Source organism: Squalius cephalus, assembly GCF_949319135.1.
Source record: "Squalius cephalus genome assembly, chromosome: 13".
Classification (NCBI taxonomy): domain Eukaryota; kingdom Metazoa; phylum Chordata; class Actinopteri; order Cypriniformes; family Leuciscidae; genus Squalius; species Squalius cephalus.
Genome location: NC_137134.1, coordinates 29404144 through 29424134, shown reverse-complemented (window position 1 = coordinate 29424134; position 19991 = coordinate 29404144). Strand labels below are relative to the sequence as shown.

Below are 19991 nucleotides of genomic sequence, written 5' to 3'. Positions count from 1 at the left end.
TCCTACCATTGTCCGGGAAGCAGACACACTCTGTCAGTTCAAAGCTAGATTAAAGACACATCTCTTTGACCTAGCGTTCACATAATGCATTATAGACTTCTATAATTCAATGTTAGGCTGCATAGATTAGGTCAGCTGGAACCGGGAACACTTCCCATAAATCCTTATGTACTCGTTACATCATGAGAAGAATGGCATCTACGCTAATTTTAGTGTCTTTGTTTATCCCGAGGTTTTCCCGCAGCCTGCCGGATCCAGGCCGTATCCAGATCTGACGAAGGCCCTTCGCCTGGACCCGATGACAACGCAGTGCTTAAGTGCCAACTAGTCTCTCCCTATGGAGGATCCCTTTACCACTCTACAGATAAAGCGTCGTCGGGAAACTCAATTCGCGTATCTACCCGAATTGATAAAATAAAATAAAATTCTGTATCAAAAATTATAAGGAAACACCAGTACTTTGTTTAGGCTTGGTTTGTAGGGAATTACAAACCTGCGTACATATATTCAAATGCACATAACTATAGAACCAATTCTTAATGCGCATGTGAACGCCATCAGCGTTTCTCACAGGTTCGCGTTTAAAGTTTGTGTAGAGAGAATTGTGTCGTCTTAGCAGCCCCTAATTTAATAACAAATGATCGTTGCGACGGAAGCGAATCAATCATAACTAACCTTAGCTGGAAAATAACTTTACTAAAGAACCGCTATAAAGCCAAAACAATCTCTGTTACCATAAATTATACGTTTATCTCTGTAAAGCTGCTTTGAAACAATCTACATTGTTAAAAGCGCTATATAAATGAAGATGACTTGACTTGACTTGACTTGAAGTACTGAATTGTGGAGTTAGACCGTTAAACAGTTTTTCACCAATGCTGTGTTCAGGATTTTTTGGGCGGGGAATAAACGGGGGCTCGATGACGCACTGGAGCCCCTGAGGCTGGCCCCTCCCCTAACAATATAAATAGAGCACATTCACATCAGTTTGCCGCTCAATCGCGAGTTACTGTCAGTACTATTAGTTACTACAGCCTACAGTTTGCTAGCTAGCTATGCCTTCGTCACGGAAATGCGTACTACCTGGATGTGATCACGTACAAAACAGATCGGTGTCCTTATTTAAATTTCCGAACAACGATCACATCAAGAAGAGGTGGATTAATTTTTTGAAGAGCCACCTTGATGGAGAGCCAGGGCTGGACTGGGACAAAAAAAAAAAAATCGGCCCTGGCATTTAGGCCCAGACTGGCCCACTATATGATCATAAACACCACCCATCTTTGCACGTCCTTAAATATATGCATACCAACTCCTATTCCTTAAAACCACTAATGCCATGTTATGAGTAAGTATAGGAACGAGTGAGAGTTAACAGATGAAATAAGTAAAAATTTGACATTTATTAATACAGTTGAACTATACTCCATAGTGATGAATCCTAAAACAAGCTATAAGCTGCATTGGCATAGCAATACCAGTGTTTCTCACAGGATTTTTGGTAAAACTGTGGTGGGTGGAACTCGGTCCTTCTAGGGGGGGTTGGGGGCATTCCCACCTGTAAAAAATTTTTGCGCATTTTAATGTTAAATTCATCAATATGGTGCACTTTGAGTGTTCAAAATTAAAAGCTGCGCAAAAAACTACGTGAACCAACTCGAGGCCCAGATAGAAGGAAATGAATAAGGGAATAAAGTCGTTATTTCTGTTTGTTTTTGCGCACAAAAAGTATTCTCGTCGCTTGATATACTTAAGATTGAGCCACTGTAGTCACTTGGACTATATTAACGATCTCTTTAATAACTTTTCTGGGCCAGCAAGTTTCGGTCACCTAGAAGCCTATGGAGAAGTGATCCAGCACTCAGATTTCATCACAAATATTGTGTTCCGAAGATGAATGAAGGTCTTACACGGTTGGAACAACATGAGGGTGAGTAATTACTGACAGAATTTTCATTTTTGGGTGAACTAACCCTTTAAGAACATCGAACCCTGGAACACTCGCATGCAAACAACTCAAGACACACACATACATTTGAACATTTGACCTCTCTATCATTCTTAAAGGGTAACTAAACTCTAAAATAACTTTTTTTAGTTAATGATCTGTAAAACTGGGGCTTTATTAATGCTGTTCATTGATTCAAGTAATTGTTTTGACATTTGGGTTTAAAGTGTTTTAATTCTACAATATATGGTGTAAAAACGTCTGAGTGCTGCCCTTTTCAGGTTGAACAGTGGCTACTGCAGTTGAATTTCCTATTGGAAGTTGTGGTGGCTGGTGACCTCAGAGGGAACAAACTAACCATGCCCTTGCCTACAGAGAGATGCGTCTCAGATGCACGCCTCTTCTCCACTGGGCTCTGCCTACTTTTCCAGCATTTTCAAATATTGCCAGTGGGTGGAGTCAGGTTCTGACCAGGGGTTTAGTTACCCTTTAATATGCCATAAATGGTAACGTTTGTTCTTTGCACAGGACACCGGTTGTTACTTCCTGATATTATGTGTATAAATATTACCCCTCTTCACTCAATAGATATGAGAATATAACTGTATTGCACAGGCTCTGGATCTTCACAAAATCTGCTAAAGGCAACAATTTGAAAACCAAGGTGAGTTTTTGGAACAGAAACCTTCTGAATAAATGTTCTACCTGAAGTATATTTTTGAGCTTTGTCTTTTAAATGCATTGAGAATCGCAGTGTGCAGCGTATGAGTGCATGCAGACATTTAACTTTTCCTGCTTATTAATTTCAGGTTCATCATGGCAATGCTGAAAAGTTGTCTGCTTCTTTTCATTATCTTCTCCATGGGGAATACAGAAGGTAACCAAGACATTTATTTTGTAAAAACCTAAACATTTTGGAAATATGAAATATTCTATTGACTAATAATTCCATGATTATTAAGGAGTTAACAGTGTATAAAGTACACATATTTTCAGAACATAATCACACAAACATAAAATAAGCTACATAAAAAATAAAAACAAATTCTTTGCAGTGAGTATTACAAGAGATGTTAATGGACTGGATGGACTGGATGGACTGGATGTTGATTTAGCCCGAAAATGCCCCACTCCATGGGTAAAATTTGGATGCCGATGCTACAAGTACTTTTCTCATCCGGCTAAATGGATCAAAGCAGAGGTAATGTGTACAACAAGATGATTTGGTCAAACTTAATATTATGCGTCTTTAACTACATCTTAAAAGACAGATGTAAAGATATGTATGTACCCAATAAGTGCATTGTCAAATTATTAATTAAAACTGATACAAATTATTTTCTGGTGAAGTAAATACTACAGAAAAAAACAAATGTAATTTCTACATGGAAAAGCTAGTTCAGGCAAGAATTAAAAAAACAAATTAAAGTCTATATAAGTACTTAATTCAAGCTTGTGGAAATTAAACCGTTGATATCAATGACATAAAATTAAGTAAAACCTACTCAACTTTTATAATACTGGTGTTACCATCATGCACTGGGGCATGAATAATTAATAAGGTTTATTTTTCACTGTTTTCCAGATGCATTTACTCCGTTTTATCATTGATTTTGTTGTTAGGTTTAAAACTTGCCATTTTGTGACATCTGGATACATTTTCCACGCAAAATAACAGAGTCATACTCAAAAACGATCTATCGAATGTTACCGTCCTTGTGTACCAAGTATTGAGGTCTCTGTGTTCATGTAGTTTGTTATTTTTATTTACTTAGATAAAGTATGGAATTTATACAGTATTTATTGCATTATTTATTTAGATATTTCTAAGCAAAACATACACTCTAAATGTGTGGTTTAATTCAGTATTATTTTGTAGAGTAAAAAGTTAATTTTGTTAAATTTACTTAAGTTAGTTAAGTAGATGTTACTTTATTCTATATGTGAAATTAAATAAATTAAATATTATTAAGTAAACTTTACTTAATTACTTCAATTAAATGTCAAATGAATGTGAAGTTCAATGGTAAGTAGATTTTACTTGATAACAGGCAAGTTGTAGAGAGCAGTAGCAGTAAAATTTACACAATTTTACTTGTTAGTGCAAATTGTTACGAGGATTTTATCAATAAATCAATTAGAACAGACTTTGTTTGCAAATGTCTAAAATGTTGTCATTTTTGCTTTATGGTACAAAACATTTGATTTTGTATATTAACAAAAATTCTGTCTCTTTAGAGAAACTGTCAAAGTCATAAAGCGAACCTCGCATCTGTGGGTAAAAAACGGGAAAATGATTTCCTGCTGAGTCTGGTGCCTTCTTCCACACCTACTTGGATTGGTGCTCATAGTGCTTTAGTAAGTTCAGATGTGTGTCCTACACTCTAAAAGAACACTGGGTTAAAAACAACCCAAGGGCTGGGTAAATAAAGGACAGAACTCATGCTGGGTTAATTTTACAGCAAATTGGGTTGTTTATTTAACCCAGCATAATGGGTTGATTAGGCCATAAGAGTTGATTCTTTTTTATTATTATTTCTTTCCTTCATACATGAATGAATGTCTACGGATTACCTTAAATCCTATAAACGTTTTTAAAACACTCGATACATGCTTGCATGATAATTTCCTTCATTTTCAATCATATTTTACAGTACAGTATATTTTATATAATTTTCTATACATATTGACAACATTTAAGCTCGTTTAAGAAATATTAGAAGTAAAAATTAAACATTTATAAGTAATTCAAGTGTAATCGACAAGTCTCTGTTGTCCTGTTTCCACCGTAAACGGCGCTGGATCTCAAACAGGTGTTGTGCCGAATTTCAACCCTGCCAAATTATTTCCCCCCTAGCATTGGTAGGTTTAGGATTAGTTGTGGGGGAGGGGGTGGGGTTAAGATTAGGCAATCAGGTACTGACTTCAACGAGGGGGAATTTGGCAAGGGGTCGAAATTTGTGTCATGTTCAGCGGGAGAACTTTAGACTGCCGAAACGCAGGGCGGCTCGTAGCCGAAATATGCTTTGACTGACTACATAACGTCCATAAACAATCAGTGCACAGTTCTGAGAACATATTTTAATATCATACGCATTTATGTTCTGTATATTTTTGAATAAAATTTTATGCAAGGCATCAGACGTTTCCATCCAACGAAAAGACCGACGCGAGTCGCGACACTAGTGTAAAAGGTGACTCACATCGTGCCTCTGTATGTTGCTTTGCATAAAATGTAAACAATATACAGCACAATAACAAATTTAAAGATAAAATTAAATGTACACAAACCTGTATTTTACAGAAGACATAGGCCTACACCATTTTGACGGTGCTGCGCTCTCTCCTGAAGTGACCTGTGGCAAAAGCCTGCGATAAATAACACACTCCCTGGTTTGTTACGTCTGACCCAAGCTCTGGGTAGCACAAGAAAACTACCAACATACTGAAAAAATAACCCAACATTTTTTGTAAATACAGTGTAAAGAGACCTATTTGTTTGTCTAAAAAATTAAAATTCAGCTTTAAACAGTAAACAAACTTAATTGCCTTCTTCCTGAAGTCTGACAACAGTAGTGCACTCTTTGTATTCACTCTCTCTTCACTCTTTAGGATGGACATTGGATGTGGAGTGACGGAACTGTGTTTCTGTATACCCACTGGTGCGCTGGAGAACCTAACAATCACAAGGGTATCGAGAAATGTTTGGAGATCAACCATTCCTGTAAGAATGCAGTCTGTTTTTTAATACTTTCAATTATAATTTACAATTCTACAATTTTACATCATACAGTAACATGAAATCACTCAATTTGGATATTACAAAGTGCCTTAAATTAAATATTCCATTTCATTTTGATTCTAACACCATTATAATGAGCAGAATAACTTATTTCATTATTTCACCTTACAGCTAAACGTTGCTGGAACGACAGGGGCTGTTCACACTCACGTCCCTATATTTGTGTTAAGAACCTGCGAGACCATCATGCTGTTCCACAGTTACTTTGATTGAACTACATTTTTCCGACATTATATTGTCCAAAATGTTATTCTGAAATCAACTATCTTCTAAACTTTAATCTCTTTTCAGTATCTTCTCTGAAACATTCCTCAAATTAATAAAAGCATTGAAAAAGCAAACTGTGCATTGTGGATAATAATGTATGTCAAAATATAAGTATATTGTGTTACAAGGTTTGAGGAAATAGTTATTAAAATAGCATTAAATGATCATCTTCAGGGGCGGGGTTTATGCTGTAACTGCACACATGCTTCATCATTGGTAAAGAAGACATGTGCATGTTTGTTTCCTGGATTATAAGCAAATATAGAACTCATCCAGGACCCTTTTAGTTTTCTGTCTTATAAAATATCGCATTATTTTGGTGTGACACCTCTGCAAACAAATCAGAGATTGAGTGACTGTTTGAACGAATAAAACTGAATCACAAACCATTTCAGACCATTTTCTAAACCTGTTTAGTTAGATCATAGTTATTTGCTCACTATTCTGGCATTGCTAGTTCTGATTCTAAACAGCTGATAGAAAACACAAAGGAATATTCTCGGGTCGAAAGTAATCTACAATATCAGAAAATGATTTATCAGCAATATTTTACTGGGGCACAGTGTATTTCAAAAAGGGTCCAGCAACGCCCACAGATCTATATGGTGTAAGACTGAAAATACTGGTTGAGGCCTGGTCTATGAGACAAAAGGTCCCTGCTGGCTAATTACCATTCGACCTCCCCCATACAACCTCACTTCCTCTCAGAAACAACTAAGAACTCACACAAGAACATGGTTTAATGTGAATGTTTATCATTGACTGTTATGTTTTTGGTGTCATTTGAAATGTCTCAAAGTGAGTGGTACAGATATCTCATATCCAGATAGATCAAATAAAAGGAAATAAGGTTTAGAGAAGTTTAGAGAAAACTGGTTCAGAGATAAGGCAGCCCCCCTTTTGTTGAACAGAAGCCATTTGAGGGTGGTCTCCCCCATCCCCCATATCACCTGGTCAAAGAGGATAAAGGAAGGTGTTTTCGCTCTCTCTGGCCTCTCTTCTTTGCTGGACATGAATTGAATAGGTCAGGGGTCGGCAATAGGCGGGTATAACACACTGATAAATAATATGTATTACCTGATAAAAAATATTTGCACTAAATGCTGCACAAAACTCTTCCACTACTTGAGAAAAGCCGTACCCGCGCGGCAATTTCACATCCGCACTTCATTCTGACGACCTGTAGCCTACACCTAGCTCTGAGGAGCTGTTTGGTACTGAAACCATTGTCAGTCAACAACATTCTTTTTTTGCAAGGATGTTTGAAATAGTTTGGCAGAAAATAGCCTACTTCATTTGTCAGTAGGGCAATATGGTTTTCGTTTATTTGGCTTAGAAATTTGAGTGATAGGCTTTGTCCTATATTTAATTTATGTTATTTATATTTCATTAATTTTTTCTGTGACATTTTTTTCTCTGCTGACAGTAGCCTAGCCTAAGCCTACAATGTTAAAATAATATTTTATATTGACACGAACTCAATTTTTGTATAGCATTTATAACTGTTATAGGCTACTTAATCTCTCTCTTTCCGTTAGAGACATTTGAATGTGAGATTCTGGAAACGAGATCTAAATTTTGCTAACCCGTCAGGTCGGGAAATAAAGCGGGTGAACACAGAGTGTATTTTAAGCGTTGCTGAATAGAACCTTGTGGGAGCAGGACGAGAAGGAAAAAAAAACAGTCCCACGCAGCCCTCCTTAAATCATAGGTGTGTATGTGTGTGTCCCGAATAAATAATAATAATAATAAATAAGGAATAAAGTTCAAAAGTCGGACTGTAAGCAAATGAGGCATGATTGCTATTCACACCTTTATTAAAATGGCTGTAATATGTTAACACAATAGTGGGCTACTTGATCTGTTTAAAATGATTTCATTGATATATGCAATGTAGACGTTAAGTGTATTAATTAAGAGTATTTAATTTGTATCCATAGGGCTACTCCATGTAGCTGGCCCGCCATCTACTGGCTAAAAAAAAAATTGGCCCGCGGCCAAAGTTACTTGCCGATCCCTGGAATAGGTGGTCTCTCCCTTTCTCTCTCTCTCTCTCTCTCTCTCTCTCTCTCTCTCTCTCTCTCTCTCTCTCTCTCTCTATCTCTCTCTCCCTTTCTCTCTCTCTCTCTCTCTCTCTCTCTCTCTCTCTCTCTCTCTCTCTCTCTCTCAGGTACAAGCTGGGTAAGATGATTTGGTGTAATCAATGTATAACCATGTTCTAGATATTTGAATTGATTGTGGAATTGATCTCTGCTATCTGAAATATTAAATTGTAATGTGATTATTCTAACTGATTTTGACATTGTTCATTTAAGAGTTAAAAGGAATAGTCAAACATTCGCTCACTTTTAGTGAGGCACAGATATTATTAAAACCTTTCATTTATGGAGTCAGATGAAATAACGTGTAAATATATATGATTAATGTATTGCAAATTTAACCAATCAATACTTTGCATGAGTGAGGACAGAACACGTGATAACCTTCCCCGTGTATTGGCGAACCACCATTGGACCAATATATCGGGCCTTACAATGGTATTGCAAAATTTTAAAACAATGAAAATCATTTTAATTCAGCGATCTGCATCAAAGGCAGCAAATTGGTTTTGGTTTAGGCCTATTATTAGATTAAACTAGTTTTAATAACATACTTAATTTTATTTGTAAATTGGTCATCAGTTAATTTTACACTTGCACAATTATTTCGCCAATTTATTATCTTGGAAATGTGGGTGATTTCAGTGAGCAAACATACTCATGCAGTAATCCTGCAGTTAAGCAGTGTGACACTCTCAGGGTTATATTCTTACAAAGGTCATATCATTTTTCTGCCAGTGTCTGGGTAATTTTAAGAATAAATGCAATGGATGACTTACAATTTATGATTTATGTTTGATAGTTTTTTTTAATTTTTATAACATTTATTTTGTTTTCATCATGGACGAGAAACTAACTAAACGCTGCAAACAATCTTGAATTTTTTTTTTTTTTTTTTTTCAGTAGCATAACAGTGGTCCTGTCCATAAAACATAAAGGTAGAAATTCATAGAATGAGATCAAGATCATAATTAGATAGAAAATCTCACCTTAAGTTTCCTTGATAGTAAAGTCCAGATGCAGTGATGAGGACAGCTCAAGATATCCACTCCTGCTCCAGTTCTGTAGGATGATGACGAGTCAGGGAACAAAACACAGGTGTGGGTGAAGAAGTGTTGATCCTACAAATAATACAAACTACTTGTTTTTAATCTTTTTTTTTAGATTAATTAATATCCCTAATTAGCAAATATGTAGTTAGCGCAGTGTCCAGGAGGATTCGAGTAGGCTACCTGTTTAGTAGGCTATAGGGTTGTTTACTAGTCAAAGTGCCCACTTCTCTGTGCTTTTCTCAGTCTCTGTGATCTTCTGGTTTGATGTCTCAGTTTCCTCCTTCAATGTGCATCTGAGGGACTTTTCACCTGATTCATCATCATCTTCACTCAGGTGAAAATCTGCTCACTTAAAATTACAACACGACTCCTCAACAACACACATTATTTTAGGAATCATTCTTGAACGGAGCACAGTACAGGACTGAAACCGTTTACTAACATATTTTCTGACATGAAGTCAGATTTACAGCTCATGCGGAAGACGATATTAACTTTGATGCCGTCAAGGTGACGTCACGTGAACACGGCTTCATCCAGGGAGATGTACAAGAACATTAATTTTTAATCAAATAAAGAAAATTATTCGAAGTTCTTTGTGTTGACAATGAATAATTTCATAGCTGCCATGTTCCTAATTGTAAATAATATCCTTCATCAAACCTATATGTGTTCCCATCTAATGCTTCTGTGTTGTAAACAACCTCCTTAACTGCATTTCTACAATCCTGCCAGTTCAACGCTGAGATAGTTTCCGTTTCTTTTTACTTCAACATGTGCTAATACTCAAAGAAAGCGGATAATTAAACACTCAAACAAATAACTATAACAACACTTGAACAACACTAGAGGGATTAATCACATTCCCACCCAGAATAAATGTGGTAGCTATTTGTTTTGACAAGCGTCAAAGCCTATACTGTTTTTATAAAGGATATTAATAATGTTCATTGTCATGGCATGGAGCGATTGAACATGGTAATTATATTTCTCCACAAAATAGTGCAGCTATTGTTCCTATTATAAAATTATAATTTGAGATATTCAAAGAGTGTAAAAGAAAATTATAAACAATGTCACTCATGTCTTAATCTATTAAATTTCACTATAATAACTGTTGCAGTTTCCCGTGATCTTTATTATTATTATTATTATTTGTAAGAACAACATCCCACACAATGTCCCTTTATTATCACCTTATTTTTCAGATAAGAGCAGACACGGCCATTTGTACTTTTAATGTGTCTGGCTTCCAGTGTCATATGCCTCCTTACCATATTACATATCCTACCATATTATTTTAATGGTTTGTCTTAGTAATTATAAACATGCTGGTTTGTAGCAAACAGTTTTTCAAGTTGATTCTTAGCAAAAAACACTTTGTTCTTTCAAAATGATATGTGCTCATTAATGTGTAATTACTTCTACCAACTAATCAAGTATTCTCGTAAGCGCAAAATCTGCCATTTAGAATACATATGAGCGAGTCGCTCGAATGGCGGCAGCCATAATGTATTGAAAATACATTAGCCAAAGAGGGACATACCTGGAAATTCAAGACCCTGCCCCCTTTGTCTCAAAATGTATTGTGCCCCTCTCTGATAAATGTAAATAATAATAATTATTAAAATAAATATTATAATAAATAACAATACACTTATACACCATTGCCACTAATAATAATAATACATACAAATATTAAATAATTAACTCAACATATAACTCAAGTTATATATACTCAATTATACACTTAGTTATATAAGAGAGTTATATAATTGAAGTTATATATAACTTCAACGTTTTTAGTTCACATTCAAATGATAACCATTAGGGAACATTCAGTATGAGTCATTTTTAGGTTTATTAAAAAATAACTACCCTGCAACATTCTGGGACGTTATTTTATGGTTGCAACAAAAAAAAAAAAAAAACTGTGGCAAGCAGGACGAGGCTAAGGGACATGAGAACGTTGTGAGGAGGAGGAGTTTCTGGAGCATAAAAGGAGTAGTGATAACAATGAAGGAAGAGAGAGGAGCAGGACCAGAGAGGACATTACATTGCGTTTTTTTTTTTTAAGTGTGTGCAGCAGTCTTCCGAGAGGGGATGCCCCTTTTACTTTCATTTTGTTGTAGGTTTAATTGGATATTAAAGTGTTTGAACATTCGCCGGTTCCCACCTCCTTCTCTGAACCCTGTTACAAAACCCAAAAAGAGCGCTCCTAGAATGTTATTATTTGGTTCACAAAAAAACCCAAACGGGAGCAAAATACTTATGTTAGGGGAATGGTCTGTGTTTGCTGGGTTTGTCCTCGGGGTTCCCCCCACGCAACAGGATTTATGATTGTAAATATAAATTATTATTTAAGATTCACTATATAGAAGGCGAAGCACTGCTACTTCTGCGGAGTGATTTACTCGCAGCGCCTGAGAAGCCCTGTGGTGAGAAGCAGAGAGTTCCTCAGAGGGTTGCGCTAATCACTCCAGCCAGCAGTGCTTCGCCTTCTATATAGTGAATTCTATGAGAATATAGTTCCCAGTGTGTGTACAGTTAGAAGATGGCTGTGTCTCATGTGACCTTGTTATTTGTACACGCTGTGACTATACACATCACATGTAAATTATTTTGGCATTATTTTGTCACTTATTGGGAGCAGTTTGCTAGCTGGAGCCGTTTACCTCCAGTCTTTGTGCTAAGCTAAGCTAGTCAGCGTGTTCCTTTAAACGCATCATTAAACGTAAACTGTTGGGAGAAAATTTTATGTATTTCAATATATTGGATCCATGTATTCGGTCTTAGTGACAGGAGCCTAATAAACCTGCTGCCGCCCATGTCATTAATGTTAATCAAACAACAAAAGACAGAGAAAATCACTTACTGCTCTTGACTGATTTTAGTAGCTTTAATAGGAATTTAAAAAAGTTTTATTCTTATAGTGAAGACTATGCCGTTTTATTTTATCAAAATTACAAAACTGGTGTGCACAACCCAAACCCCCAGATTGGGCTCAGGTGCAGGACAACAAAGTAACAAACAAAAAAAAAGAAAATTGAAGTCCGCACACTGCAAGCTACTCCAGATAAATGTATTTAAAGCACAACGTTTCGACCCTCAGGTCTTCATCAGGTACAATGCAAATGTAGAGCAAAGTGAACTTTAAGCAGAAACAGGTAATCACCTAAATAGGGCCCACACACAAAAACGTGACCAATAATACAAGTAATTGACAATAATTTGTACTAGCATGTGCCTGTGCTGTCAATGCCTAAATCCACCAGTCCTAATTAATCCATTACCATAAACAAAGTCAAGTCAAGTATATTTGTATAGCGCTTTTTACAATACAGATTGTATCAAAGCAGCTTCACAGTATTAAATCAAAATAGCACAACAAGGTTTGTTTCTAGTGGAAAAAAACATCCACATTTGGTAAGGCTGATTAATAGTATTATTGATTGATTAAATTAAATTAAATATCCCCAACTGAGCAAGCCAAAGGCAACAGTGGCAAGGAACCGAAAAACTCCATCAAGTGACCTAATGGTGACCTAAAGCTCCATCAGGTGACCTAATGGAGAAAGAAAACCTTGGGAGAACCCAGGCTCAGTCGGGGACCAGATCTCCTCTGGCGTTTATGAACTAGAGGCCAGATTTAACTGTAAGATTAAAAATATTATATGACTGCCTGGCTGAAGAGATACATCTTTAATCTAGTTTTAAACTGGGAGAGCGAGTCTGAGCATCGAACAGTATCAGGAAGGCTATTCCAGAGTTTTGGAGCTAAACGTGAAAATGCTCTCCCTCCTTTGGTGGATCTGGATATCCTAGGTATGACCAAAAGCCTCGAATTTAGAGATCTTAAAGAGCGCGATGGATTATAGGGCGATAGAAGATCCGTTAAATAGACTGGAGCTAAGCCGTTTAGGGCTTTATAAGTCAGTAGCAATACCTTGTAATTAATACGGAACTTTATAGGTAACCAATGTAGTGATGATAAAATCGGTGTTATATGATCATATTTTCTTGATCTAGTAAGAAGTCTAGCGGCTGCATTTTGGACTAACTGTAGCTTGTTTATTGAGGATGCAGGACAACCAGCTAATAAAGCATTACAGTAATCTAGTCTTGAGGTCATGAATGCATGAACTAACTTTTCTGCATCAGAAACTGATAGCATATTACGTAGCTTAGCAATGTTTCTAAGGTGGAAAAAGGCTGTTTTTGTAACATATGAAATATGATTTTCAAAAGATAGGTTGCAGTCTAGTATAACACCCAGGTCTTTTACTATAGAGGATAAAGTAACAGGACATCCTACTATGTTAAAGTTGTATTGTGAAAGGTTTTGTGGGCGGTTTTTTGAACCGATAAGTAGAACCTCTGTCTTGTCTGGATTTAATAAAAGAAAATTACTCGTCATCCAATCTTTTATATCTTTAACACACTCTGTCAATTTGGATAATTTAGTGCTTTCATCTGGCCGTGATGAAATATATATTTGAGTGTCATCAGCATAACAATGGAAACTAATTCCATGTTTCCTTATAATATTTCCAAGTGGCATCATATATATTGAGAATAATAGAGGGCCTAACACAGATCCTGTTGGAGATTTTCCTTTGCCTCATGTAAAAGTCTGTATTTCTGTGTCTCAGTCAGAACCCAGGTTAAATCAGGATACATCAGGCTGAATTAGGTCAAGTGGTCTGTGAGGATGAAAGAGTACCTAACAAGCTCAGAGAGAAGATGTGTATAGGTAGCTGATAAGATGGTACTAAAAACGTTAATTAAAAATGATGGATGGTATTACAACACTGCAGGTGCATTGAATCATGTGACCAAAGATATTCTTTAAAATGGTATGATCAAAGATTTTTCCACCAATAGAATAATGTCTCTGGAAAAGATGATGCTAACGGTAGCGAGATCTTGATAGCTGATTGGCTACCTAGTGATAAGAAAAGGTATAAGACCTGAGGTTCTGACCATTGCAGATCAGATGAACAGCTGCATCTCACTTTGTTGCTTGTCAATAAAGTTATTTCTTCTGAAACCTGGAACTTCGACTCTTGAGAGATTTCTTTGAGACCCGATTTGAGGACTTAGAATTTGCTACAACAATCTCTGCGGCACTCCATAGTTTACTGAAGTTATGATCGATTTTTCTCCATTTAAATAGACAAAATGGTAGCGGTCAGATAAGTATGATCTGAACCAGCTTAATGCTTGTCCTTGAACACCAGCATAATTTTGTAGTCGATCTAAGAGTATTGTGTGATCTATAGTATCGAACACAGCACTAAGATCAAGTAAAAATAGTATTGAGATACAGCCTTGGTCAGAAGCTAAAAGTAAATCATTTGTGATTTTAACGAGCGCAGTTTCAGTGCTATGGTGTGGCCTGAATCCAGACTGAAACTTTTCATAGATGTCATTTTCTTGCAAGAAAGAGCCCAGTTGAGCGGACACAACTTTTTTTTTATATTTTAGACATAAATGGAAGATTTGAAATGGGTCTATAATTTGTTAGATTATGTGGGTCAAATTGTGGTTTCTTAATGAGTGGTTTTATAGTCAAGTCAAGTCAAGTCAAGTTATAGCTGCCAGTTTAAATGTTCTTGGAACATGACCTAAAGATAAGGATAATTTAATAATATTGAGGAGAGGCTCTTCCACTATAGGTAACACTTCTTTCAGTAGTTTAGTTGGTATAGGATCTAATAAACATGTTGTTGTTTTAGATGAAGTGATAAGTTTATTTAACTCTTTTTGTTCTATAGTTGTAAAGCACTGTAATTGTTCTTGCGGGGTGATAATTGAAGCTGAATTATAAGGCGCGAATGAAGATTGAGCGTTTACAATTGTGGTTCTGATGCTTTCTATTTTCTCAGTGAAGAAGTTCATGAAATCATTACTACTAAACTGTAACGGGATATTTTGTTCAGGTGACGTCTGTTTATTTGTTAGTCTAGCCACGGTGTTAAATAAAAACCTTGGATTATTTTGGTTGTTTTCTATTAGTTTGCGGAGGTGCTCAGCCCTGGCCGCTTTTAGGGCCTTTTTATAACGTGACATACTGTCTTTCCACGCGATTCTAAAGACCTCTAAATTAGTTTGTTTCCATTTACACTCTAAATTACAGGTTTCTCTCTTTAGAACATGTGTAGTATTGTTGTACCATGGTGCTTTACTTTTCTCTCTGACCTTTTTTAATCTAATGGGTGCAACAATATCCAATATTCTAGAGAGAATGGTGCTCATAGTGCAAGTTAGTTCCTCTAGTTCATCTGTTTGTTTGGGTTCAGGCAGCAGCTGAGACAGATCAGATAAGGAATTTGAGAAATTATCTATGGTGGATGGAATAATTGTTCTGCCTGGTCGATAACGCGGTGCAGCATGACATATTACAGCAGTACGTAATATGCAAGTTACCATGTAATGGTCAGTGACATCATCCCTTTGTGGAATGATATCTATATCGGTTGGATCGGTTCCATATGATATAATTAAATCGAGTGTATGATTAAGACGATGAGTTGGTCCGGTGACATTTTGCTTGACCCCAAAGGAGTTTAATAAATCTGTAAACGCAGCCCCTAACGCATCATTTGAATTATCTACGTGTATGTTAAAATCTCCAACAATTAATGCTTTATCAACTGTAAGAGGTTCAATCAGGCGCTCAGGTAAAGTTATAACGTCCGTGATAGGTGCTCTTGGGGTAGGGAAAAACATCCAAAGAAACAAAAAACAAGTCCCAGGCACTCAGTCAAATTTCCAATGAGGAGAAGGATAAAGTTAAAAAGCCTTTATTTAGTATGGCTTAAATCATTTTAAAAATACACAAGCCGACATGTTTCGACCAACAAGTGGTCTTCTTCAGGGCAAAGTCACACAGAGAATGAGAATAACACCACATTATAAGTTACAGTAAGCACCACCCATAATCAGAGAAAATTCAATTAACCTAATAAGGCCTAATACAATCAATCAACCCAATAAGGCAATCAGGTCAACAGAATAGGGGAAACCAACATCATAATCAACAAAGCAGGGGAAAATAACACAAAACCAATAAAAAAATAAAATTAAAATAAAATATCGATTATCAATAAAATATTGAACATAAACAAAAAATAATAATAAGTACAAGGCAAAACCAACATAGGGGCATAGAAAACATATCATAAAAAGCACTTAAACTCTATGTCCTCGTTTTTATGATATGTTTTCTATGCCCCTATGTTGGTTTTGCCTTGTACTTATTATTATTTTTTGTTTATGTTCAATACATGATACTTGTCTTATTTTCCTCTCCAGATAACCTACGTTGAGGGAGATTTCTTTGGAGATATTTTATTTTAATTTTATTTTTTTATTGGTTTTGTGTTATTTTCCCCTGCTTTGTTGATTATGATGTTGGTTTCCCCTATTCTGTTGACCTGATTGCCTTATTGGGTTGATTGATTGTATTAGGCCTTATTAGGTTAATTGAATTTTCTCTGATTATGGGTGGTACTTACTGTAACTTATAATGTGGTGTTATTCTCATTCTCTGTGTGACTTTGCCCTGAAGAAGACCACTTGTTGGTCGAAACATGTCGGCTTGTGTATTTTTAAAATGATTTAAGCCATACTAAATAAAGGCTTTTTAACTTTATCCTTCTCCTCATTGGAAATTTGACTGAGTGCCTAATGCTTTATCAACGTTGACCAATAGATCTGAGAGAAAGTCTGCAAACAAAGGCACAATCTATGAAAAAGCCTCTCTTTCTCTTCCTTTGCTTCCTTTGCATGACACTTACACTACGTTTCATAATGCTGCAGTAAACCAAAGTGCATGTAAACTCTGAACATCAATGTTACTTATTCTAAAAAGGTTTTGTTTGTGTTGTGTATTTTTTATTTTTTATCTTTTCTGATTATTGTGATCCTGCATGGTAATGTGTGTTTCAGTAATAGTAAAGGTACTATTACACAAAGAATCACATAGAGATAATCATGGGACATTAACTGGATTTTATTCAACAGTTTCTAGCTTTGAACATTTACTTTAGGGTTGTGAGTCTATAGTTTCCTCTGAGCTCTTAAAACCCTTGTGTGGATTCTCAACAATCCCAAAACTCATCCACATTTACCAGACATTTATCATACATTAACTGAATTTAACATAAAATTTGGGGGAGAGTGCAAAGTTACATAGATAACATGGTAAAAACCTACAATTTACAAGATGCCCTACTGGGATTGATGTTAAATCTCGCATGGGAACGGCTCAGATATTTGTATTTATTTTGAACAGGGTATTTTTCAGTTTTACTCTGTGTGTGGTCAAGAAATCCCAGCTGACTTTAAACAGCCATTTTATATGTCCTAACAGCACATTCTCAATGCATTCAGATAAAAAGTTAATGATTGATATACATGAAACTGCAGAATAACAGTATACATTAAATTTGAGTTTAAATATTAGCAACAAACAGATGTTTTTGGTGTATTTTTACAGTATTGCATTCAACAGACTCAAACTGAAGGCCTCAGTTTTAGATCTGAAAAGAAATGTGGTTTTATCTGTTGAGAGAATGAGCAAGAGAAAGTGTCTGTACTGGACCTTTGCGGTTAATGTGTATCAGTGTTTGCATGTCTTGAGGTGTGAATCTTGTGAATCTTGTGGGGTTGAAGAACTTCCACAATTTTACTTCCTCTTTATGCAAAACATAACATTTACTGCAAAATAAAGTACAGAATGGAAAATGTTTATTCTAAATATATTCTCTGTGAGATCTGACTGTGTGAATGTGAAATATTAATATAATTTACTATGTGTATATATTCAGCAGCATTTGCATCTCTCTATATATCCATGACCCCATATACTCCTGCTGTGATCCTACAGAGAAGTGTTAGCTTCAGTTATTTGCACCTCAAGCAACACTCAGTTATTTGAGAAGTTTCCACTAATCTTATCACACCTAGGTTCACACATCTTATGTTGATCTGTTAATGTCACACATTTATTTAACTCTATTAAAAGCATCCAAAAATACTTTACTACCATTTAATAACCATCAAAGTAAAGATGATGTTTGCCTATAAAATGGTATAATTACAGTATCTAACAGCAGGGCCTAACAAGGCTATGCTAACCAGCTAAACTCTGAGCCCCTGTTATTAGAGAGTCATAGACGAGCACTCTCTAGTGTGCAAAACTAGAGTTTACCTCTACAAGAATAGCTCTACTGTTAACAGATGGGGCAACATAAATATATCTCATAGTGGAGCAGCATATCAATTATAGTCCGTAGTTATAGTAAATAAATCTTACCAAAAATAAAAATTTTAATGTTCAGGTCTAAAAATGGCCAATCTACAAGTAAAGAGTCATTCACAAATAAGTTCAGCTCAATAAAACCTTCTTCATCACTGACAGAAAAGACATTGGTTTGGTTTCAAAAGACTGTCCGGAAAGATTCACTTTCACGTTACAAGTGAAAAGCTGCTCTAAAAGATTCATGGAGTCAGACATTAAAGGGATGTTTACCCAATAAATGGAAATTCTGTCATCACACTCATCCTTGTGTTGTTCCAAACCTGTGTGAATTAATTTCTTCTACTGAACACAAAAGAAGATATATTTTGAACAATATGGGTAACCAAACAGTTGATGGCCCCCATAGGCCTCATAGTATGGGGAAAAAAAATTCTATGGCTGTGTCTGAAATCGCCCCCTATACCCTTAAATAGGGCACTTGTCTGAGTTTATTATGAAATGTAAGACAAGAATAATGTTTTCGGACATGAAAGCATAGATGTTATCTTTTGTTTTGCTGTAAATGAATCACTAACACTAAACTGACAATAAAATAAGCCACTGGGAGACCGTGGACGGCTGTACATTCAATGTATTGCATTAATTAAAAGCCAGGTCATATAAAGATTTGTAATAAGTATTTTTTCCTAAATTAAGTTTTAAGAGTATTTTCGTGTCGTGACCGTGTGGCCGGGAACATGTATGACGTAGCCAAGCGCTCTTACTAGACCGTCTCTTTCTAGCGTTTAATGCTGAGGAGGACACTAGTCTAAAAGCCTCAGAAGGACTGAACTAGGAAGGACACAGCCTCTGTTTATGAAACACCCATTGAGTGCACTCATTCAATCCCACAATGCACCGCAATAACGAGTGTACAACTGATGTAGGGTGTGTCCCTCCTAGTTCAGTCCTTCTGAGGCTTGTAGAATAGTGTCCTCCTCAGCATTAAAACGCTAGAAAGAGAGCGCATGGCTTCATCACACATGTTCCCGCCCACACGGTCACGGCACGAATTTAGGAAAAATACTTTTGTGTTACAAATCTTTATATGAACTGGCTTTTTATTAATGCAATACATTGAATGTACAGCCGTCCACGGTCTCCCAGTGGCTTATATTATTGTCAGTTTAGTGTTAGTGATTAATTTACAGCAAAAAAAAAAAAGATAACATCTAAGTTTAATGTCCGAAAACATTATTCTTGTCTTACATTTCATAATAAACTCCAACTTGTTTTCTATCAGTTTATTTTTCGTAAATTGGAATGTGCATTGGATTGTGGGTGATTGAAGGCTGCGAAGGATACATCAGATGCATCCTTCAAAACAGGCCGAATGAAGGACGAGAAACAAATGCTTCCTTCCAAGGATCCTTCAAATTGAGACGGACAGCCGAGATAAGCAGCCGTTGTAGGATGCAGCCTTACGATTGAGAAACACCCGTACGCTCAACTTCGAGAGAATACCCATAATGCACTGTGAGAGTTGTGTGTAGAATGAATTCCCGCATCTGACCAG

General features: G+C 36.2%; 1 protein-coding gene across 1 annotated transcript; it reads left to right on the top strand.

Annotated features, from left to right (window-relative positions):
* Positions 1-2538: 2538 nt before the first annotated feature.
* LOC307169887 (galactose-specific lectin nattectin-like) lies at positions 2539-6083 on the top strand. Its single transcript, XM_079890779.1, has 6 exons — positions 2539-2612; positions 2758-2825; positions 3004-3149; positions 4187-4306; positions 5561-5672; positions 5862-6083. The coding sequence occupies exons 2-6, from the start codon at positions 2765-2767 to the stop codon at positions 5957-5959; spliced, it is 537 nt and encodes a 178-aa protein (XP_079746905.1). The 5' UTR covers positions 2539-2612; positions 2758-2764; the 3' UTR covers positions 5960-6083.
* Positions 6084-19991: the final 13908 nt, after the last annotated feature.